Raw genomic sequence first — 24,390 nt, forward strand, 5'->3', positions numbered from 1 at the left:
AAGCACAGAGGGCAAGACATATTTATTTGTAACAGGTTCCTATACTAGGGATAAGAAAATTTTATACGAACTTTGAATTAATTGCATGCTGTCTTTTGCAAAACTATTTGGAATTAAACCCACATACTCTATTATATTTCACTCAGTACTGAATTTAACAGGGCAACATGTCAAGGAAGTATTTAAAACAAATAGTATATCCTGTGATTAAAATGTTTGCTTAGGAGCACAGGAGAATGCATTTTGCTCTCTACTTCATGCTTCAGACTTCTACAATAATGCCCTCTTACGCAGTAAAACCATGTCAGCCAAGCTAAGGTAATTTCAACAAAAGGCAACACCCTACAATTACAGGCATGTATTGAAATTTTAAATTAAATAGGTCTTATTCTAGCTTGATGTTTTACAGTTGACCTCTGTTGCTCCTCTTCAGGGGTTTCATAATAAGCTATAAAAAATTTATAATGGAAAATGGTTTAATTTTAAGACAATTTTCTTAGATATCACTTCTAAATACACTGAAGAATTTTTTTCCAAGAATATGATTTTTGATTGTCACTTTTGTATGAATTACTTATTCTTATACATATATGTATTATCAGCATACAAAAGGCAAAACTAAAAAGTAAAAAAAGGTCTGCTGAAAGGAAAATGGATACTGTGAAAGCATGGGAACAGATGGAATAAATAGTAAGATCAGGTTAATTTTCTAAGACCACAGATTTCAATTTCTATTTCTTTATGAACAGCTGCACATTTTCATAACTGTCAAAACACAAACACCACCCCATGTCAATCAAATTCAAAATGCAGCCCTCATCTGCAGCCCTTTTAGAGCAGAAAAGAGAGGATTCCAATGGCCAGCCATTGTATCTTCATATTTTATTGTTGCAAACCCAGTAACCAGAAATGCTTTCTGATGTGACTTCTACAGCTTATTCAACAAATCTTAAATACTAAAGAGCAGCAGAAGGGCAGATACCAATTACTACAAGTATAAAGTGGGATCTTATGACAATAATGAAAGAAAAAAAAAGAAAAATCCTTCCTTCACTGGGTAAAAGAGAAATACAGAAAATCTAGTTTCAGAAAAATATTCTGCTTTATACATACATATACATACAGAGATGTAAATCCTTGCCTTTATATTCACACATATATTTACCAAAAGCATATGTGTATAATTTATAAGATTTTTAAGAGGGATAATGTAGTAAGTTTGAATCCTAGCCTTGCTGACTAGCAATTAGAAGTATACTTAAAAATCCACTAGTTTCCAGACTAGTTTCCAAGTTTTTGTTTATTCTTTTCAATCCAGAGAGACTGAAGAAGAGACAGGAGCCTAAATGTTTGTACCCACGTAAGGAAAACGTTTTGAAAATTTTATCTGAACTTTCATGCTTGCATATTTTTTACAATTTAACTGCAAGTGACCTAAGAACACAGGTACTCTGAATCTAGATCTGGTTTTGAAAGATGTCAAAATTACTTTTTCAGTAATTTGGAGTTACTTGCACTGAAACAAGAAAAACATAGGAGAAAGAATACGGAAAAACCCTACAACAACTGCCCCACCTCAAAGAGATCACGTTACATCTTATCTACTGATAGCTGCAGTAAGCAGAATTTAGAAATTACTTACTCATAGTGTTAAGAAATCCTATATTAAGCTGATACTGTCTACAATGAGATTATGTAGCCTTGGGAAAGAAAGCTCAACTGAGTACTTCATCAGCACTCTACCCCCCCTTAAAATTATACATACATTTCTTAACTAAAATATCTACATTATTTCTGAAAAATTTGTATTTGCACATCTGAGTAGTCTGAATAACCAACTGGAACCACAACACTTGAGTGGTATTTATTCAAGTCCTATTAGCTGATTTCACAGATAGAAGGTAGCTCTGAAGCAAATGAATGGAGAGTGTATTTAAAGACACAACAGAGATATACACAGTAATGTAAAGAAAATAATGGGCAAACCAGTTCCACTAGAGGCTTTAATATGTTTTTTTACTGCCAAAATGAGCCTGAATGAAGAACTCTCCCAAGTAACTGCCAAGACTGAATCAGTCTGATGTGAGAGTGTTAATGTCAGGCACCATTTGTGGTAACACATGAGAAAACTAGTGCCACATGTAACAGTGATGGGAGTAACTTTTTTCTTCTGCTTTCCTGCAAAATTTTAAGGTCTGCAATGATAAATGGAAGAAGGAAGTGAAGGGCAAAAAATCAGGCATTATTAATGGACAGGAGCACTCTATATGCCATAGTTTCTTTAGTCTGTGCATTTCTCCTCTTATCTTTGTTTTTACATTGATTATTCCCTCTTGTCTCTTCACCTACCACAATTATTCTTCTTTTTTCCCCACACCACTTCCCATTCTGCTACAGTTCTCCCACTGACCAAAACCTGACATGGCTGAAAAAACCAGTATTTCACTTATAGCATCATCAAACCCCATGGATAAAAAAAAAAAAAAAAAGGAAGTTTCAGCCAGGCTGCCTCCTACTAGCATAGACAAGTAAGAGAGAAGAAGAAAGGAAGACAGTAAACTCAAAATGGCCAGACAGCACCATAGAGGTCTCATACACAGGAGATAATTTCCCCAGTCCAAGTCTGGCCTTACTTATGGCATAGGCTGACATTCAGAAACAGGACCAAGTTTCTGAGAGCAGGTAGGCCTTGGAGCTGTACACAGTCCTCTGCACTACACACAGTGCAGGTGTCTGTAAAATGTCTTTTGTGGGTATTAGAGATATAATTCTGTGTGTTTCCCTTGTTAACACAGTATCTCTGCGTTAGACATAAAACAAGTTTCTCATTACACATTTTTCTGGTTTATAAGGTTATTAAATGTAATAACAATAATAATTTATTACAGTTCACCTTAGATGTCAGCACTGAAAACTTGTTTACAATATGGGCTTGAATGACAGTTCTAAACCACATATGATATGATTCCTTTAGGAGGATCTGAATTTCAAAACTGAATAAAAGAAACAAATTAAGAGCACTACTTGAGTAAATAAGGACACGTAAAAAATGAAATCTTAGACAACTATTTTTTCAATCCATTTTTTCATGTATTTCTAATAAAACATCTAACTACAAGGGGTAGTAGTAAAGTCATAAAAGTAACACAGACCTAGTAAAATATGCTAAAGTAGTAGTTATAATGTCTAGAGTCACACTATTTTGATAGAAATATATATATATTTATATATTATTTTTTTAAACTGTCACTATCCATCCAAAAGTGTCAACCTATTGCAGCACACACTAGCGTATCCCTAGAGTTGCAACACAGCCACACTTCAAAACAACTTGTCCTAGAATTAGTCACAGAGTTCATGGGAAGGTGTACAGTATGAAATCAGTTTCTAGAACACATACAACTAGATATTTAATGACATGTTCCTCACTTAGGTAATTTCCACCAGGGAAGAGAGACTGTTTTCATTCAGAGTAATACAGATTATGCTCTCTCTTCACAGGGAGAATGAAAAGAAGAAAAGAAAAATAAAACCCACCCCGTGTTATATAAACCTCTGGTCAGGGAATGAAAGTCCAATTTTTACTTATGCAAGTTTCTTTTCTTTGTAATATAAAATAAATTGTTCTAAGTTTTGTAGCTTTAGAACACTGATCTTGGTAGCACTAACTTTTCTGTAACTTCCTGATCTACTAACCAGAAACAAGACCAAATTATCTCATAAAAGCATGAAATAGCATTTTAATGTTCCATTTTAATTGTTGGCTCTCACTTGTTCAGAAACACATAGGCATTACCAAGAGAAAGGCTATCTCAGGTTAGGAAATCTATCATATGAGAGTTCATTAAATATCACGAGGAACACAGAAACAAATTATATGAATAGAAGTGGGTCAGACTGTGTAAATACAAAGTCAGAACCCTAAAAAAAATATCCTGAAATTCATTAGTCATGAGAACAATGACAAAAATTCAGCCTTATATACCCCACAGAGTACAATGAGATGTGCAGGAAGCAATCTGGAACAGAGTTCCTGACCTAAGGACCTATCTATTAAAAACCAAAAAAATGATATATAAAATCATACTTTTTAGCTTCTTTACACAGATGAATTTAAAAGAAATAGATATATAACTGAATAATTTTAAGATTTTACTAGAAAATGGAAATGGTTTGCTCTCTGCCCCATATCAAACAGGAATGATCTAAGAGTGACTTAACTTATTCCACTGAGTGATAAGAGGATCCCAGACTACGCTCCCCGACAGGCTGTACACCTACAAACAATGGAGATGACTGAAGAAAGAGCATGTAGAAGCCAGGAAAGAAAGAATTCAGAAAGACTAGATTTTACAGCCATGAAGAAAACAACAGTAATGGGATCCATGCACAGCATGGCTGCAAATGCCATACAAAATATGAGGATGAAACGGAGATTAGTAGTGCAGTGAAAAGGGAAAGAACTTTAGAAGGAAATTAGGAGGAACGTGTTGGCCATGTTAAGTAAAATTTATGGAAAAAAATCTTCCACTCCCATAGAGTTACTTGTAACTTAAATTCTTTGAGGTATATTTCTCCGAGATTAATGGATGAGGGACTATTCTCACTGCTGTAAGAAGTTCAAAGCTTTCCCAACTTCAAGCATAAACCCCAGAAAATTTTCTAATTTATTACATTTTTTATTATATTTTGAATACAAAAAAATTATGCAAAATATTGTATGCATTACAATTAATGTGTACATTATTTATATCTATACTCTCATTTCTTAAATTGACTTTTAAGTGCTTACTCCATTTATATACCATAAATCAAAACTAAAATGTTGAAACAAAACCTTTTCTTTTATGCTTGTTACACCACAAAATGATATGCAAAATTACCAAACAGCAGTGGATTGTGGATTCATACTAATAGATTTATGAATGATTTATCTATATTTTTTATTTAAATTAGCCAGTTAATGATGCATTTATACCAGATTTCTTTGTCCATAATCCAGTATAGTGTAGTTAAATGTCAGCCAAAAAGAAGTGCTTGTTTTCTCCTACATCCCCGCGAATGCCTCATCGATACCCTCATAATTTGTATGAAATAGCCACAGTGGTTGAGTGGTTGTTGCGAGAACAGTTTGGATTCAAAGCTCAGTCCCAGAACAGGTGCCTGCAGCAGTCAGCCAGACTATCCAGAGCTGCTACTATTTGTATGATCTGTGGCATGAGGACTCAAGCACCTCAAATATTGACATGACCTGCAAGGATTTTTCTTTGACAAAAAGAACTTATTTTTAGTATTGAAAAAGATGTGGAAACATACATATGGCCTGGGGAAGACTAATCCTGTGCAGCACTGCATCAAGTGCAGAGTTGCCCAAAGATAACCAGATTCAAGGAGCTGTGCAACCTGATGACCAAGACCTCTCTCACTCTTGAAAATTACACAGCTCCTTCTCAGTGGATTGCCAGTGGTTGCTTGAAAGACGATGAGTTACGTCAGAGGGACTTGTTCTAGGCAGTCCACATTGGCCTTGATGGGCCACCACTGATCCTTTGCATCATTTACCTTCTGTAAAAAAATCCCAACTTTCTGACACCAACTTCCCTTCCTCAGCAATCTCAAAATCTCAGTACCTTCTATGTTACCCCATCAAGACTACCAGCATCTCATGTAAAATGGACTATAATTTTTCAGAGTGGCACTGGCTATAACAACTGTTTCTTACAAATGTTGTATTATACACTGTGGTTCAAATATGAAAGCCCAAGAACATAAGAACATTCAACAGCGTACTTGTACCAAAGACTTATTTTTTCTAAATAATAGATTTAGAAAAAATAAAATTTCAAAATAGCCTGAACGGGAGTGAAATTGCTCTTAAAACTAGCAATTTTTCAAACCTGGGCTTCTAGAGGACTAGGATACCCTGAGTAGAGGAACTATGTGGTTAATCTATGGGCTATTTGGAGTAGTGGGAAGTAGTGCATCTGTAACTTGAGACAAACTGCTTATAAAGAATTTGGTGGCGGTTTTTTATCTCTTCAACAACGAGATCCACAGTAAAGTTCTGTTTTTATTTACTTTCAATTATTAAGCAAATAATATTACATTCAACCATTTCTTAAATTAAGGAGAATTATTAAATTAGCTCTAAATTTCTTCTTTTAATCTTAGGAACCAGAAAATAACATCTGCATTAGCACCTGTCTGCATGGACATGCAAGGGTTAAAAATAGCATACTGATAGTACCTGGATGATGGTAAGAGGAAAAGCTTATACGTTCTGTTTCCATAAACTCTCTCATCACCTTTTACAGCCTGTTTCTGGCTAAAACATAATATTTAAGCTTGGTGGGTTTTAATTTCAATACTATAGATCTAAACTATTATATTTACTTGTAAAAAACATTCCTCTATAGCAGCATCATGAAATACTCTGCCTACCTATATTGTTTTACTTCTTATTACTCCTGATTGCAACCTCCATAATGTGAACAATACTTTAATGTAGTAATCAATCATGTTCCTCTGGGGAAAACAAACAAAACAAAACCAACATAATCCAAAGTTCACCAATGCTTTAGAATTAAAAAAAACTGAATTCAACTAATATTTTATAATGACCGGTAAAATCAGCAAAAATGAAAAGCATTTTATAAATCAAGTGTTTTACCTTTTCGTCCCGGGTATACGTGAGGGTAATATTCATAATAAAGATCAGGCTGGTCTAAATTTCCAAATTGTTCAAATTCCATTTCTGCATTTTGGAATAGATTCAGTTTTACCAGCAGTGCTAGTCTCACAAACCACAGCTAAAAATTAATACATATAAAAAAAAAGGGGGAAAATCTGTTATTAGGTTCAATCACAAGCCACATCCAAATACAATTTCAACTTTTTAAGTTCTTCTGATAAAAGCTGAGTAAAGAGTTTCTATGTTACTCACTGAAAAGAATAGGGATTTATATTTACATGCTCTTTCACAAAATACTTTTCATCAGATCATTAAAACAAAACACAGAGGACTGATGGTTTAATTGTTTGTAAAGATAGTGAAATTATGAAGATGAAGTTTAAAAACTAGCCTGCTTCAAATTAGAACATCTCTCTTTAACCTGAGTTAGTATGTATGAATTATCAATCTGATATATTAATTGTTTTTCCAATTTTATGCTATTCTTAAAATCTCTTAGGATTTTGGTGAAATTCCATGAGCTTTATAGTTACTAGGGCCAAAAACATGACTTCTCATCTGGGTTACATCTGAACCACTTGTAATATTTTATTAAATTGGGTTCTTACTTTCTTATCAACATGAAACACATTCTCCCATTTGAAATCTTACTACAAAGTTCACAGTCTAGATAGTTCTATGAACTCTAGCACAGCGAGTCTTTCAAGACAGCAGAACATTTCATTTTGCTAGTGTGACTACCTTTAAAAGCATACAATCAAGATCGAATTCTACTTAAAAAAATAAGTTTGTTTTAAATGAAGACCTACTTTCCTTTAGCAAACAGAGAAAGTGACTTACTAAAATGTTTAAGTAAGCTCAGTTTTTAGGTTACAATTAGGAAAAGAAGTTTGATCATGTTAAAAAAAATGCCACTGTGAATATTGTTGGAAAACAGTGACAAGGGTGTATCTGTAAACATACCTGTAAAGAATCTGTTGTATGGTTAGCAGGCTGTCCACTTTTTTTATAGCCTTGACCATGGGCAGTTAGAAGCCGCCCACACAAGTCAACTGCTGCCCTCCAGTTTTTACTGCTCTGGGAAGAAGAAAAGAGTAAGTAGCAAAATCATAAAGCCCCTAAAATGCACAACTGCTTATTTTGCCTGAAGCAGCAACTTGTACCCATCAGTAATAATGACAAGGTCAGGAGAACTGGCCAGTGAGAAGTAGAATGTCGTTTGTCAAAGCTGCACATCTAATTAGGCAAAAAGTGAAATCAAGCATTAATATTATCAGATCACTAAACCAAAAGAATATACAAACCCATACAGAATTCTAAAATTAAAGCTATATAATATTTGATAATATAAATGAATATAGTATAATATCCATAATTTTGTTTTCTCATCAAAAGGAGAAAAAAATTCCCAGCCATATATTATCAATAATCACAGTCAAATTACTCTACTATTACAAAGTATTCAATGTCTATTCGTATCTTACTGACTTCAGTATTTCAGATTATAACCCCTAGTGTAGTTCACTTAATGAAAATAAACTTTCCTAACATTGCCCAGAACATTCCTAGCAATCAGGAACAAAGGACAAGAAACAATACAATGCATAAAATGATAAATTCAGAACAATAACAACTGTTTCACCTATACAATGTAAACATCTGAATTTCCATTTCATGACTAACTTCAAAATGTTAAATTTATTTTTTTATTCATAAAACAAAACTATTCTTAGTTAACAGTCCTGTTACACTGCCATCCCATTAATGTGTAGCCTGTATAGCCTTGTATAGGCTGATGCAGCATACCAAGACCTTAACACACAGACTAATATTTCACAAGTTTTAAGTTGTCATACTTTTTTATCATACAGAAGGGATTTTCAAGAGACATGTATCCAGCAGGTCATTCTGAAATAAATATATCTTATTCCTGAAAGTCATATTTCTTTCAAATAGTTTCTTAAATACATTAAAAAAAAGGTAATAGAAATTGTCATGTTGTCTGATGAAACGGTAAGAAAGAAAATATATTTATATTGGTGCTTGCAAGTTCGGATACTAACCTCGAACTGGTATTTTATTAAATCCTCTCCAATGTTTTAGAAAACATGTCAATACAGCAAACAGCTACATCAAAAATTAGTAGTAACAACTGAAGAGTTTTCATACTTTCTGGCCTCCATTTTGCAGCCATACAGTTCAAAGGGCCACTACAGACACCACCATGCACTAACCACCTCATCTCTCTCCCCTGCAATGTCAAATGCCAGATAAAAAGCTGAGTTCCACTAGAAATGCAGAAGCAAGACAGCAAGACCACAAAACAGCATGGCAGAATCTGAGACACCTACGCTCTCATGGAAAAGCAGGAACTGATAATGCCTTTACAACATCCTTCAACATCTACCTGTATCAACTTAGAAAAGCAGAAAGATACTGACACGGATTACCTGAAATTCATTCTGCTTCTGGAGAGACAAATTAAATTCTTATTATCCTTAGAACAGAAGCAAACACAGACTCAAAACTGCACAACTTTTCTTCCCAAATGAGTGTTAGGATCCAAAAATAATAATGGATCATTTATGACAAACTTAGTTGCTACAATTTTTTAAATTCTATTTTGGGCATGGACAAAAAATACTTTTTCTTTATAGAACAAGACAGCCAGGAAAAGCAAGTCTGACAGTCATTGTGAAAACAGTCTTTGCTGGAAAATGAAACATAACATTCATCAAGATTTCAAAATTAGAGCTGCCTGCTGATCATGAAGCATAATTCTCTGTGGAAGCTTAATAAAAGGCAGTACAACTTAATTTGAAACAAACTGGACACATTATTTTCTCTGGCAAATTGTACCAAACTTAGAGTTGCCAGTCCAGCAGAAATCTTTCTCCAGTTATTTCAAACACCCCTCAAAACCTTGCAGGTCAGTCACTTTCACACTTCCTAAGGTCTACAAGCACACAGTCCTAATAGTCTGGGTCCCTGGTTCCTGAATTTTGTTTGTAAGTCCTAAGTTGAGGCCTAAAGCAAGTATGGACACTACAGCTTCAGATACAGCATCAAAAATACTGAAGAATATCTTCAAAGACAAAAATAATTATTCTATGATGATCAGGACATGGTCATCTATCTGCTATTGTGTAAAAACATTAATTTCTGCAAGAAAAAATACTGTCAACCAAATATTATTGCCAACTAGGTCACTAACACAGCGGCAGCCAGCAGCAGAGAACTTCTCTCCACACGACATTAGTATTATCTTTTTCTGCCCCTCTCCCCCCTGAAATAGGAAGTTGTTCTTTTAATGAAAGCCACCAGTTTGTATGATTTCTGTACTTTTTGAGCACTGTTAGTCCAGATATTTATCTTGTGAAAGGAGTTTTTTGGTCCATATACATAACCAAAAATGAAAAGAAGAAAAACAAAACCATGTCAGTACTGACTGATGTACACACACCAAAGCTGGGCCAAGCAGAGCAGCCACCCAACAGACAATGCACTATTCCCTGCAGAACTTCTCTGTTCTTCAAAAACACAGAAATCCTGGGGGAGGTTTACATACAGACAGGGAAACTGCATAGTAAAACAGGTTTCAAATGCAATTCTTCTGTCTAGCAAAGCAAGTAATGAAGACTGGATGTCTGTGGAAAATGTGTTCAGTGATAAAAAGGGAACTCCACTGATACACAATTTATAACATTATTCAGTCTCTCAGGAAAAGCACTGAAATTTTATCCAGTAAGTAGAAATGCAACCTTTTCCCACAAGCACCCAGCTACTATTTGTGCTACTTGTATCTTCCATCTTCTCTCAAATCAGCGACATGAGAAATTGCTCACTGATTTAGAAACAAAAGAACAATCCCCTCCCCTATTTTCAAGGATAATTTTTAACTTATTAAAGTGAGTATGTATGCCATACCACTGTATCCAGATTTATTATATTTGAAAATATATGCAAAAGCACAACATTAATCACGTGCAAAAGTAGCAGTATATGACTTTTTTTAAATACACTCAAAGGGAGTCATTAACTCTACATGTAACACCATTAAAGTGATTAAAATGTCCTCCTCCACTAGCTATGACATGCTTCTCCCCTGTAAATTACATTGGTAGAGCACTTCCACATCAGCTAAGAAAATGTAGTTAGTAACCCTTTCCTGGCCTAGTAACTTGAAGAATGATTGTATGTTTAGAGCAAACACTGTGTATTTATAGTGGCAAGATGTAGCAGTCTTTTTTTAGATATAATAACTGAGACAAAATTTTCTTATGGCTTACAACTCAAAACATCAGAGGGGTCTCTATTAAGACAGACTGTGTTATTTCTTAAAATGAGTGTAAACAATTAATCTAAAATATGGAATAACAGGAACTAACATAATCACAGTTTGCACCTTGTATTTGCTGCTGTAAAACAAAGCAACGTTGTGAAGACAAGCTCTTCACATTTCTTTGCTCTAGACGTAAATGCATGTTCCTATGCCAGATTGATAAAACTTTTCAGAAACTGAAAACTCAAGATATTCTGCTTTCAGTTGAAAAATATAAAAACCTTCCCTGTACAGATGTGTAACTCTATTCACTAGTTATTACAGAATTATTTTACTGAACTGCTCCAGCACTCCTGTATCTCTTACAAGCCCCAAAGTTGTAAAACTAATTCAACTACACCAATTCACACCATTACCCTACCAGTAAAACATTTCCAATCCACTGTTACCCATCTGATAGCAGAAATTCAAAATGTGAAAGTACAGTTGTTCAATAAACTATCTTTGGTTTACTGGTACAAATCTCACTCAAAACAACTACAGACCAAAATAATTTTGTTAACCAAGTTTAACCACCTTAGTTCAGTTCCTGCTGAGCAAGAATTTGTCTTAGGCATGATGCTGCTGTTGGTGGTTTCATCAGAAAAGGTGTGCCTCTGGAAGCTCAGCTTACTAACTTCTTGGTAACTTTTGTTTTCTAACAACTAATTGTACTTCAGGAAACTTTTGCAGACTTTGCACTATGATTCCCCCAAAAGGACATCAGTCTCCAACATTCTTTGCTGCAAGCAGAAATTTCATCTTACCCACAGAATTGTTTTTAACTTCAATGGATGTGAAAAGTTATTACTCTAGGATGCACACTGGAACCAATCAAATTTAAGATACTGTTTTGTGACCCTGGTGAAAAGAGCTGGTATCTGCATTTGTAGATGTAATCTAGGAAGTACTGTCACTACATGTAAGGACCACATCACCAAAGAGGGATAAGATGATTTAGTGTCAGCATATGAGATCTTTAACCTGCAAAGTCATGTAACTTACAATGTAATGTGCACTCTGGGCAGTGATAACAAAAAGATGTTGGCTTCAATTGGAAGAGATTCTGAGAAGAGCTCCTAAGATGCTTGTGAAGGCATCCATGACTAGATTACTAGAGATGGGTTATTTTTGGAATTGCCACTGCTGTTTACCCATACAAAGTAGCAGGGGAGAGGAAGTAAATACTGAGAAAAGAAAATTACTTAAAAAGCAACATGAGACCAAAACACTTAAATTGTTGTAAACAACCTTAGCTTCGATTAGAAAGAAAGATTTTGAGAGAGGACCGATTAGAATTCCTTTGATTAGCAAGCAAAGGAATGAAGTTTTGGAATAGCCTTTGAAAGTAGCAGCAGTGGTTTTTTGCTTCTCTTTTCCTATTTGTCTATTTTAACTAATAAACAATGGAATAAAAACCTGGAATAGCATTCTTTTTTTCTAAATTTTTTCCATTCCATAATACAATGGAGCCCACCCAAGATCATCTGAGAATTCTAACCTAACAAGTTTTTCAGAACAGAACCTAACATTCACTTTTTGTTTCACCTGCCACTGGTGTCTTCCTACAACATGTGACAATTCTTGAGACTAAATTTAGATGTGATCAGTGACTGTATTATCAGACCTCTATAGACTTCAGGGTTTGGACATCAGCTCACAGGTAAACTCTTAAATAACAGGTATCAGTCTGAAGCTGAAGTCTATCCCAATTCCAAGCATTTCTCTTCTGTACTGTGGACCCATGTGAAATACAGTCTTTTGAGTGCTGCAAGGGATTGAGGTGAGTGATAAACAATCTCACTAATTCTCATGTTCATGTGTAGTTCAAGGATACCAAATAAACTCCTAAGGAAAAAAACTGTAATGTTATGGAAACTGCATAGCAATATTGCCAATGTGCATCAGTCTTTAACCAGATCTTAAATGAAAATATGTCCTGTAAGTGGTCCTTTGCATCAAAAGATTTATTCACTGCACATATGTGGTCAGGAATTCACTCATAAAGTAAAATTGGTGATTGGTAACAGAATACTTATTATATGTCATTCTGGCCTATGTATTAAAAAGTATATATATTTTTAATTAGTATCATCTAGCATGGGATTTTAATGTTTCTAAGTCTGAAATCTCTTTCAAACATTAAAGACTGTTGTCAATCAGAAATAAATTTTCTACATTTAGAATTTCAGAAAAAACCAGCAATGTTTGCCAGGGAAAAAATTGACCAACTAATTATCATCATAAAAAGAAACAAAATTCTGCAAATGAAACTGAGAAATAGTTATAATGGTATCATAAAAAAACAATTAACAGCTAATGATTGAGAGCCTTGAAAATTGAAGAACATTCTGAGTTCTAGCTGAATGGCTACAATTTTACAAAACCCCCGACCCTTCTAATAAGACAAGTTTTTAAATAAAAATGATCTACAGGTAGCAAAAGATGCTACAGCTGCATACTGCCTCCTTAGCTTCGCTGCCTTGAGCATAAGAACCTTAACACGGCTCTTCTGGAGCTTAAGAGCATGTTCAAAACTAAAACAGTATCAGCACCAGCACTGTATTTAAGCTACAAGGTTGTCTGCAGCACAGAAGAACATCTTGCATAGACACCAACTACCAGGCTAAATGGAAAAATGTTCCCCATTCCCCTTCTGGAAGAGGGAAAGAAAGTGCAGAAAAAACACTTGTCCTACTTAGACACTGATAGGTACAAGATTTCCCTATAAGATTTTGTTTCCCCCTCCAAACTCTCAAGTTAAGCAAAACATTGAGTCAAACTGAAAAATATCTGTCTCTGGGATGGAGATCACAATCTGTTTTTCGGCTTTAGTTTCCAAAATCACCGCTGAATTCCTTTAACAGTGCTTGCTGAAACCTCCCAGAGTATTCCCAACATGACAAAAAAGTTGTCTCTTTTGAAGCTTTACAAGTCAAGTCACACACTTAGATTAAAAGACGTTAAATATCAAATACAGACTGTCCTAACACTCGTAATTCCTCACAGCTTTTCCTCAGTAATTTTTCACCCATTTTGTTCAAAAATAAAATGAGTCAAAAATACCTTGTCATGTCACCAGATTAGGTAAGGCTCAGTTATGTAATAGTAATGAGTTTCATACAGGAACACAATGGTAGAAGGAAGGTTCACGAGGCTGCTAGATGCAACTATTTACAGGACAGAAATATTTACATTAATGAAAGGATTAAATTAAGCTTTCCTTTGGAAGCAATTTACTTTAGTTTTCCTGCACTGAAGTAAAAAATTAGGCATTACCATTTACAACTTGTACATCTTGCCTTTTGTAAAACACTCAGGTGAAAACATAAATATGTATGGAAAAAAGAGATTAAAATCTGTTTTACAACCATTTACAACACACACAAAAATTTACAGTCACTTAAGATAACCTTTTCTCTAACTTTTGCATATTAAAAAAAATGTTTACTGCATGATTTAAAACCAAATATTTAAATCCCAGCGTCATTCCCTTTAAAAATTACTGTAATTTGGTGAGTATTATGGCAGGATCACGGATAGATTGATTTGTAGATTTTTTTCCCCAGTTTCTCCGCACATTCAGTAATTCCCAATTATCTTTAGGGAAGCATAGTATTTAATACATCCTAAATTACAAAGATTGTTACTTACAATTAGCTGTTTCAAGCCCACAAATGACTGCTCCACAGAGCTGGTGTTCAAAACTTGTCTCTTCACTGCAGCTTGCTCCCCCAAGAAGCGAAGCATTAACTCTTTTACTGCATCTCCCTTGGTGTTCATGGAACAGAAAAACAAGACACATACCAAGACTCTTTTAAACATTATTTTTGCAAAATAAGATGTAGAATTAAAGCTGAGCAACATAGTTCTTTCCTCTAGAGAAATACATATTTATTTCACACAGAAAGTACTGGAAAATAAAACTGCATGTGTATTTACAGCATTGTAATGAAAATTTCTACATTTACTCCACATAACTTGGTATATTCTTGGTATATTCTAACTGCTTTCGGTTAGCATTGACACATTCAGGTTTATTTGCTTCTCATATTATTATTGCTCACAGATCTTACAAAATATTCCCAAAGATCTTATGAAACACAATCAGTTTTATTGGTTTTCACAATGCCTATTAACATTGAAAGGTGCAAGCTACTGATCAAAGATAAATATGCACACGATAAGCTAGCCTTATATACCCACAGAAAATAAACTTGAGAAATCACAGAACAAAGTAAACAGCAATCCTTCAATAAGTGTTCTTAATTTCAAAGGAACTAACTGCAAGAATCAGTAAGAGAAACTGGGCTACCTGAGCTCAATAGCTTTTTGTTTAAAAAAAAAGATGAAATTAATAAAATACAGCTATGTAAAGACAATTGATACTAAATGTTGGCACTTTCCCCATGGACAATGATGGGAAATATATTTGTGTTTAAGGAATGAGACTGCAACTACTCTTTCACTACATGGAAATCCTTTACCTCTAGTGCTGTCACTTATCCTATGAATAAATAAGATATCCATCTTTCGGACAGAAGAGTCCAAAGGATTAAGAAAAGACTGTGTGCAAAATTACATGAATACAGAAGAATTCCTAATCTTCCCCAATAGCATTTTGGACCCAACAGTACTTTGGAGAATGAAACAGTAAAAATGAACATAATGAAACAAAGGACAGCAGACAGCAACTCATGGAAAAAGGTATAATGGAAAGATCATAAAAAGCTGCACTCAGACTCGTTCCGACACTCGAAGAACACAGGTGCAGACAATCTGTACCATTCAGAATCCAAGATAATTTAAAAATAATGCTTCTTGAATGATCACCAAAAGCAGCTGAAATAAAAAAATATTCAGTATTTTTCTTGGTATGATTTATCCACATAAAACTTATCTGAAAAAATTTTCAGACAATACACTTGTTATGCAAACACTTTCTGAGCAAGCACGGAAAAGAGTAAAGGATCAAGTTCTTTAACACACATCATGCAAAATTTCAGTCCTTCCCTGAAGCACATTTGCAGTTCACTCAACGTAAATGCACCTTACAACCAACTTCTCTGTCCACTGCACGCAGCCTGGTTTAACATCTTGGATTAACATTTACATTAGTAAACTATTCATACCAAAGCCATAATGACTATTGTTGGAAGCTGCTTTAACATTGAAAACATGCCTCCCACAATGTTTCAGTTGACATTTCAAGTACTCTACAATTATAGTTTCAGTTAAATACACTGTTTGCATACTAGTAGGGTATGGAACAATGTACCAAAGTAGGGGATGTCAAGTCAGTCAAGTCATGCACTCAGGCCATTGAAAAGCAGTAACTGAAAGTGAGGAAAGTTGCCTAAACATAAAGCATTTCAAAACTTGTCCCTGCTGACATATCTATGAGATTACTTATAAATTATAATCAATGAAGAAAGCAGCAGGAATGCCCCTTAATTCCATTCATGATTTTACATCAGGTCTTATTGTAGAAATAAATCACATGGATATTGCCAAACATCTTCTTTTAAATTATGTACTAAATGGTACATCTGCATATATGCACATGGCCAGATCTAGGGAACCATCAGCACAAACAAGCCTTTAATCGATGATTGGACTGAAAAAAGTGAGCAAGAACTATTGTGAAAGAGAAGGCCTGCAATAAGGAAGCCCTCATCCTTGGAGCCTGCAGAAGGGATCATTCCTTCTGTCCATCCCATTAGCTGTCAGGAGAGGCATAGTACACACTCTTGAATAATTCATCAAGGTCTAAGGGATATTTTGGGCAAGGTGGGAAGGACAGGAAGAGTAGCAGCTTCCTATTACAATGTTTTCATTCATGCTACTTTTCAGGCTCTGTAACACAAACAAACGTTTTAAGATTAAATTAACCCAAGAAGCAGCAGCAGCATGGCATATGTCTAAAACTGGTATAATTTATTGATTGTGACAGAAAACTAAGATTTGTCAGTTAATTTAGCTACAAATCTGGCCCTGACTCATTCCAGAAACTTTTCCGATAGCTCCTGCAGATTAGGAAGTTACTGCAGACTATTCTCTGCTTTGCATTAGACTATTGACTGATAATCTTTGTTACGCACAATTAAAGATTAAAATATTCAAACCCTCAACACCATCTATCTAAACAACAAATCTATTATCCAGAGACATAGATATCAAAGAGTAGGATTAGCCTATTTCAAGAAAAGAAACCAAAACATTACGATAGTTAGTCTTGACCAGGATAAAATTGCTTCATTAGAAATGCTAAACAGATCTAAGTGAAATTTCTCAAATTCTGAAAAAAAAGCTTTATGCCTTCTCAGCAGTTGGAAACTCTGATAGAAGCAAAAAATTGAGTTTTCACTGCTATGTTTTTTGCTTCATGATCTCATTTGGAGTTTTCCTTTTAGTTTTGGGGTTATCCCTTCCCACTGCCTTGCTGCAGCACTCAATCTTTCTTATAGGTTATACCTTTCCACTGTTTAGGGAAGATAGAAAAGATGCAATTTCAGTCAGTGTTAACATTATTGAGAACACTGTGAACATGAGTGAAAAAATCTTATTTCCCAGTCGGTTGCAACAGTGAATTCCACAAACAAACAAAGCTGTCTGCTTTCAGACTGGAGTACAGCATAGAGGTTTTGTATATATTCCAAATTCGAGTATTATCTTACTAACTAGGGGGACCAGAAACAAAGTACTTAAAAATACAACCAGCTTTGGATTCTAAGGAAATTGTCAACACTGCTTTTCAATGTACCCAACAAATGTCACTATGAATAAATTAGATCTGGTTTTATCCCTTTTACGTATGAGTAGGCAGTGACGCTGACTTTTATTATTATTTGAAGTAATACACACATGGTGACCATCAGCAATATGAAGCACTATGATATACACATTACTGGATAGCTGTTACACAGTATTTCTAAAATATAATCATAGACTAAGATGCAATAACAGACTCTTACCTGGATATTATCAAATTTTAATCCAGGCATGGTAAGATTCTCTTTATCTATGAACACGGTGCTGTACTGTTGTGTGGCAACTGAAATGAGAACATTCCTTGTTTCTTCACTAGGAAGCCAAGCATCATTTCTTCTATCTAGTTCACTCATATTTAAGGCTGTGGCAAATGGGTCATCACTCCCAGCAAAAACAGCTTGGATCTGTGAGAATGGCTTGGGGGATTGAGTTATTTCTAGAGATGAGGGAGGACCACCTGCTTCAGGTCTCCCATTGTGCACAGGGAAAGTAGGGTTAGATGAAGCACAAGAACCATCTCTACCGTTAGCAAGAGAGGACATTTGTTCTGGAACTGAAGAGCTTGCATTGGGATTACTAACAGAAATAAAACTGGATGTGGTAAATGAATCAAAAAAATCAGAAGCTAAAGTATTAGTGTTAACAGTGTCGCCAAAGAATTTGCTCAGACTAGGACTTGGTTGAACCACCTGTGGATTAGACTTCACTGGAGTCTCAATTATACTACCAAAACTGGGAGATTTTACCATCTGAGGTTCAAAACCATCAGGCAGGAACAACTGTGGCTGGGTACTAACATTGTTTGCTTGGCTAAAGATGGTGCACACAGGAATAGGCTCAGCCTCAGAAGATGGTTTGCTAGTACTGGGGGAAGATATTTGGTCCTCAGGTTTGCTTTCATCAATATTATTTGGTTTTTTATCAACAGAAATGTTGTTTTCCATCTTTGGTTCCTCCTTCACTGCTTCCTGAATTGATTCTTCCTTCAAAGATGCCTGATCATCTGTTCCAATCTCAGAAATGTCTTTGGGTGTTTCTTCATGTTCAGTTTCACTCTCATTACTTAAAAACTCTTCTTTATCTCCTTCTGCTTCTGTTTTTTTATTATCTTTAGCTTCCATTTGTTCTACAATCTCCTGGAGACAACCAAGTTCACCTGTGTCATCTTCGCTATTGTTTGGTGAATCTGAAATAATGACACTCTCCATCATTTGCTCATTAAGTTTGTCTACAAAATTATTTGAATCTTCTGATACAGTTTCGTTCCCTTCAGACTCAAATTCATCTCCACCAAGATCAATGGTTTCCTCATGAAAGAGAATTTCCTCCTGAGTTTTCTGCTGGACTATGTCTCTGTTATCATCTTCATCTGAGGTGCTCTTTGCATCCTTAGCATTACTTTCATTATTCTCCATGGTAACTGAAGAGGGAAAAGTCCCCACCAAAAAAAGAATTAGTTTTGTTTCTCTGGTGTTGGTCAGGTGTCACAGTGAAACTCCTAAGAATCATATAAACGCTGAAATTCTCGCTTTAAAAATATAGTAATTTCACTATATGACATCTTTCATTTAACATCTAACCACAGAATAAATTAATTTTGAAAATATATTCTCTCCATCCTTTCTGCACATCACAACAATATTGGGATAGAAAAGCAAAGGCCTCCCACTGAACAAAGGCTAAACAATTTAATAGAATGCTTTGGTTGGAAGGAGATCTTGAAGATCATCTTGTTCCAACCTCCCTGCCGTGGGCAGGGACACCTTCAACTAGACCAGGTTGCTCAGAGCCCCATCCAGCCTGGCCTTGAACCCCTCCACGGATGGGGATCTACAACTTCCCTGGACAACCTGTTCCAGGGCCTCCATATTTGCTTCAAAGCTCGGAAGCCCAGCTCGGTCCCCGTTCCAGCGAAGGGCCGCGCAGTCTCAGCGCTGTCCCCAGCGCGGGGCCAGACAAGCGGGACCAGCGCCCAGCGGAGCAGCAGCACACCCGCGGCCCCGGGCTGGGCTGGGCTGTGCTGGGCTCGGCGCTGCCGCCGGTGCCACCGCGGGTGCCCTGGCCCGGCCGCCCCGCGGGGGCGGGGGCGCAGCCTCCACCTGGAGCAGCCCCAGCGACACCCGCCCACCCGGACGGCCCTCCGGCAGCATGGGAGCCGCGCGGCCGGCCCCGTCCCATTCCATCCCATATGTCCCATTCCATCCCATACACCCCATCCCATTCCACCCCATCCTGTCACCTCGGCGCCGCCGCCGCCACCTCCCCCGGCGCCGCTCCCCCCTCACAGCGCCTGCGCGGGGGCCGGGCCGCGCGCAGCTCCCGGAAGCGGCTGGCAACGGGCTGCGCCGAGGGCCAGAAAGCATCGGGCGCGGGCGGGGGTGCGCGGCGAGGCTGAGCGGCCGCAATGGAGGACGACGCGCCGGTGATTTACGGGCTGGAGTTCCAGGTAAGCGCGGACGGGAGGATGAGGGAGGATTGGCAGTGCCAGTCCTGCCTCCGGGAAGGCGGTGGCTGCGGGGTCGCGTGTGTGTGGTAGGGCAGGGGAGAGCACACGGGCGTCCCCTCGCTCCCCCGAGCAGCGTCGCGGGCACCGCCGGCTCTCGGAGGCTGCGCTGGGTATTTTAAAGGTGGCTGAGCAGGGGGCGGGAGCCAGTCCCCGCTCCAGAACCCGCTGTTTGCGGGGCCAGGGCAGGACTCGTTCCCTCAAGGGCGCTGGGGGGAATCTTGCCCTGTCACCGCGCCTGGTCCACCGCTGGAGAAGCCTTTGCCGGGCTCTGGGGCCGCACGAAAACACCGTCAGTCTCTGTAGTTCATTCTGCCTTCTCAGAAAGAAAAAAAATTATTAAAACCGCTTTTGTAAGGAGAGAGCATGAAACTGTTTCCAGTAAGTTGCCAATTTTAGTTGGTTACATCCTACTGTAAGTTACATGATCTTTGTGCGATCTGTTGCTGTGAGTTCCATGTCTGTGCATTTGTCCCATGGAACAAATCTGTCCATCATGGTAGTGGTTATGGCTATAAGGAAATGGAACTGTCTAGGTTAGGAATTTATTGGTCATCTCCTTCGAGGAACACAGGTGTTTAATAAGGTTCCTACAAGTTCTGGGAAAACAAACAGGAAGGTAACTGGAAGGGTGAGCAGGACCCTAATTCATGATTCCCCCAATAAGGGCTTTACTCAGCTGTTACATGTTCTCTTTGGCAATAGCTGGCTTATCGTCGTTGTAATATAGAGTAATAGCTGCAGAAAAAACACAGCACCTCCTAACAGAACAATTCATTCTACAGTAGATGTAGTAATGTAAATATCTACACAAGCACTTTTTTTTTAGGCACCTTTACTAAAGTGCTCGTGGAAAGTAGTACACAAAGGTTCTTTGTAACAGGTGTCCTGGGTACTGAGCCATGTGCTCTGGAGTCAGACTACACCAATAGATCTTAGCAAATTGTGTATTTGCTTGGTTTCCTCTTGTATAGAAGCTGGTATGTAAAACTCACCTGTTCTAAATGTTGAATGTACTGAAGTCTGATGATATGCTATCATTTTGTGATTGTCTACAGATAGCTGTAACTCGTACTTTGAAATTAATAAAACTTATTCTGCAAAATAGATTTCAGTATAGAATATATATCCTGTACTTAATAAAATTCGTAGCTCCTTTCTAGTAGGTCATATGTAGTGAGTCTTCCAGAAATTTTGGAAGGCTAGTCTGTGTATTGTCTGGAACCTCCATGGACCTGTGCTTCCCCCACCCCATCCCCCCACCAAACCATGTATCTCCTAGAGACCTCTTCTCTTCTGCCAGGTATGTAAACAGGGTTGTCTGGCAGGAGGATTAAAGAAAATGGATGAAGAAAGGGGCCATAATAAAAGGAAATTACTGTTAGTACAGATGACTTGGAGAGAAGGTGAGGAAAGAAGAGATGGTTTATGGGTAAGCTGGAAAAGGAGCATAGACATGAAGGTTCTATTTCTGATCTCCATTAACTCCCAGTGTAGTTTTAAAACAAATCACATCTCTGTACTTTCTGAAAATGGAGAGATTTTAATGGAGAGACTTAAACCTAAAACTAGTCTGGTCTTTCTAACTTGTGCCTCCAGGTCTAATAAGAAAGATAATTTCTTTTTTTAAGCCTCATTTCTTCTGTGTTGCTAGATAATAATGGTTAGCTGCATCATCACAATTACTGCTTCTTGTCTGAAAGCATCTCTTCAGACTAATTTTTCAGCCAAGTTTAAAAAATTTTGTCTTTGTTTCTTATGGTTGGGTTGGGATTTGTTTGTGTTTTTTTAAAAAATTTCCAGTCTTTACTTCAGCTCTATGACAAGCTTATTCAAAGTTGACTTTGAAATTACAAAGTAATTAAAAGGAGGAAGGGATCTTACTCTTGTTGCAAATAAAAATTATATTTCACTAAACGGGGACATGTAGAAACTACACAAGGGATTGTGGACTGAGAAGCAACATGTGTCTCCAGCAGTCAAGAAGAATCTGTCTTTGGCCACTGACAAAGTGTAGTTTGCAGATATGCTTTTCATCTGATCTGGTGTGGCTGGATTTATAAGAACTTAAAGCTGATTCCTGCTAGGGTGCTATCCACCAATTAACTTAAAATTATTTCTGTTCATTTCCATGTGCAGAATGTGTTCTGATGTATTGGCATAAGTAAGGTAACTTAGAGTAATGAATAAATACATTTTTCTCCTTTCTTTTTAATCCAGAGAGTCTTACTTAGGGCCATGTAACTCACATAAAGTTCTAACATTCGAGAATGAAAAGTAAAGATATTCTGAGCAGTTACACAACTGTTTATCACTACTTAGCAAGTGTAAGTATTGTGGAAAAAGTTTTACTGAGTAACAGTGAGAAACAATTTTGGTTTGCTTTTGTCTGGGGTGGAGATAAGGGGGAAGCTAAACATCTAACAGCAAAAACAGAATAAAACTAGTGATAGTTTTCTGCATGATTAGTTAAATTTTTGAGCTGGTTAGTTTCTCCTGTTTTACTAGACATCTGGAACTTCTTTTTGTGCTGTTTTGAATGTTCATATAACCCCAAAAACATAGGTTTTAGGAGTGGTTTTTTTGTCTCTTGAGTGTGTCTGTGAGCTATATGAGCAGTGTACAGACAATACAAATTATACGTGAACTTTAGGGTGCGTGGTTCTTTTTGTGACTTTTTTGAAGACAATATCCCACCATATTTGCTCTGATCATCTGACTGTAGTGAAAATGAGAAAATTACAGATGGATGGTGAATGAAAATGTGAGTTGCTACTTGAATTGAGGACTGAGTGATGTGACTGTGGCTCATGATGATGGATACAGAGCAACCAGTGTAGCTGCAGAACACTTCACAGAATCACAGAATATGCTGATTTGGATGACCCACAAGGATCATCAATTCCAGTGCTTAGCCCAGCACACAACCATCCCCAAGAGTCACATCATGTGCCTGAGAGTGTCATCCAAACACTTTTTGAACTCTGTCAGGCTTGATGCTGTGAGCCCTTCCCTGGGGAGGCTGTTCCAGCACCCAACCACCCTCTGGGTGAAGAATCTTTTTTCTAATATCCAACTAAATGTCCCCGACACAACTTCAGGCCGTTCCCTCGGGTCCTGTCACTGGTTACCACAGAGAAGAGATCAGTGCCTGCCCCTCCTCTTCCCCTCACAAGGAAATAGTAGACTGCAATGAGGTTTCCCTTCAGTCTCCTCCAGGCTGAACAGACCAAATGACCTCAGCAGCTCCTCATGTGGCTTCCCCTCAAGGCTCTAGACCATCTTCACTGACCTCCTTTGGACACTTTCTAATACCTTAATATCTTTCTTATATTGCAGTGCCCAAAACTTCACACAATATTCAAGGTGAAGCCACCCCAGTGCAGAGCAGAGTGGGACAATCCCCTCCCTCGACCGGTTGGTGATGCTTTGTCTGATGCTCCCCCAGGACATGGTTGGCCCTCCTGGCTGCCAGGGCACTGCTGACTCATATTCAACTTACCATTGACCAGGACCCCCAGGTCTCTTTCTATGGCACTGCTTTCCAGCATCTCATTCCCCAGTCTGTATCTACATCCAGGATTGCCCCATCCCAGGTTTAGAATCCAGCACTTTCCCTTGTTGAACTTCATGTGGTTGGTGATTACCCAGTCCTCTAATTTGTCAAGGTCTCTCTGCAGGGCCTCCCTGCCTTCAAGGGAGTCAACAGCTCCTCCCAGTTTTGTGTCATCTGCAAACTTGCTTAGTATCCCTTCCAGCCCTGTATCCAAGTAATTTATGAAGATGTTGAAGGATACCAAAAGGTTGTTCTTCTAAAATGAACCTTGGTAGTATTCAATATTCTCAGTTATAAAAATGTGATGAATGAGGTCCCAGGAGCATCACTAAGTGCTGTATTTCAGAAGCACTGAAATTATGTGCTTCTTGTCCAGTGTAGAGTTGATGTAGGTCTAACCTGGAGTATCTGGTATGTCTACCCTGTGTTGAATTGGCTCTCATTTTCAGGGAGTCACAATTTTCCCCATGTTATTATTGAGGGTTTAAACTGATGTTTTGAGCAGGTGTGTAAGCATACTGAATGTCTCAAAGTACTGCATTTACCTT

General features: G+C 37.4%; 2 protein-coding genes across 3 annotated transcripts in view; one reads left to right on the top strand and one right to left on the bottom strand.

The window, feature by feature from the left end:
- Window positions 1–20,161, bottom strand: part of TRAPPC12 (trafficking protein particle complex subunit 12) — a 58,822-nt gene extending 38,661 nt beyond the window's left edge. The window contains exons 1-5 of one of the 2 annotated variants that reach the window (XM_051778304.1): window positions 20,023–20,161; window positions 17,987–19,203; window positions 14,667–14,783; window positions 7,655–7,768; window positions 6,671–6,809 (exon numbers count right to left, since the gene is read on the bottom strand). In XM_051778304.1, the coding sequence (XP_051634264.1) occupies window positions 6,671–6,809; window positions 7,655–7,768; window positions 14,667–14,783; window positions 17,987–19,203; window positions 20,023–20,146 (1,711 nt within the window). In that variant the 5' untranslated portion in view covers window positions 20,147–20,161. The remainder of the gene's footprint in view (window positions 1–6,670; window positions 6,810–7,654; window positions 7,769–14,666; window positions 14,784–17,986; window positions 19,204–20,022) is intronic. The other variant, XM_051778305.1, reaches the window with a different exon arrangement.
- Window positions 20,128–24,390, top strand: part of EIPR1 (EARP complex and GARP complex interacting protein 1) — a 74,999-nt gene continuing 70,736 nt past the window's right edge. Inside the window, exon 1 of the mRNA XM_051778338.1 lies at window positions 20,128–20,229. Coding sequence (XP_051634298.1) covers window positions 20,188–20,229 — 42 coding nt within the window. The 5' untranslated portion in view covers window positions 20,128–20,187. The remainder of the gene's footprint in view (window positions 20,230–24,390) is intronic.

Source organism: Manacus candei, unplaced genomic scaffold (genome assembly GCF_025592945.1).
Source record: "Manacus candei isolate 608988 ecotype Guabito, Panama unplaced genomic scaffold, ASM2559294v1 h1tg000011l, whole genome shotgun sequence".
In the NCBI taxonomy this organism is placed as follows: Eukaryota; Metazoa; Chordata; class Aves; order Passeriformes; family Pipridae; genus Manacus; species Manacus candei.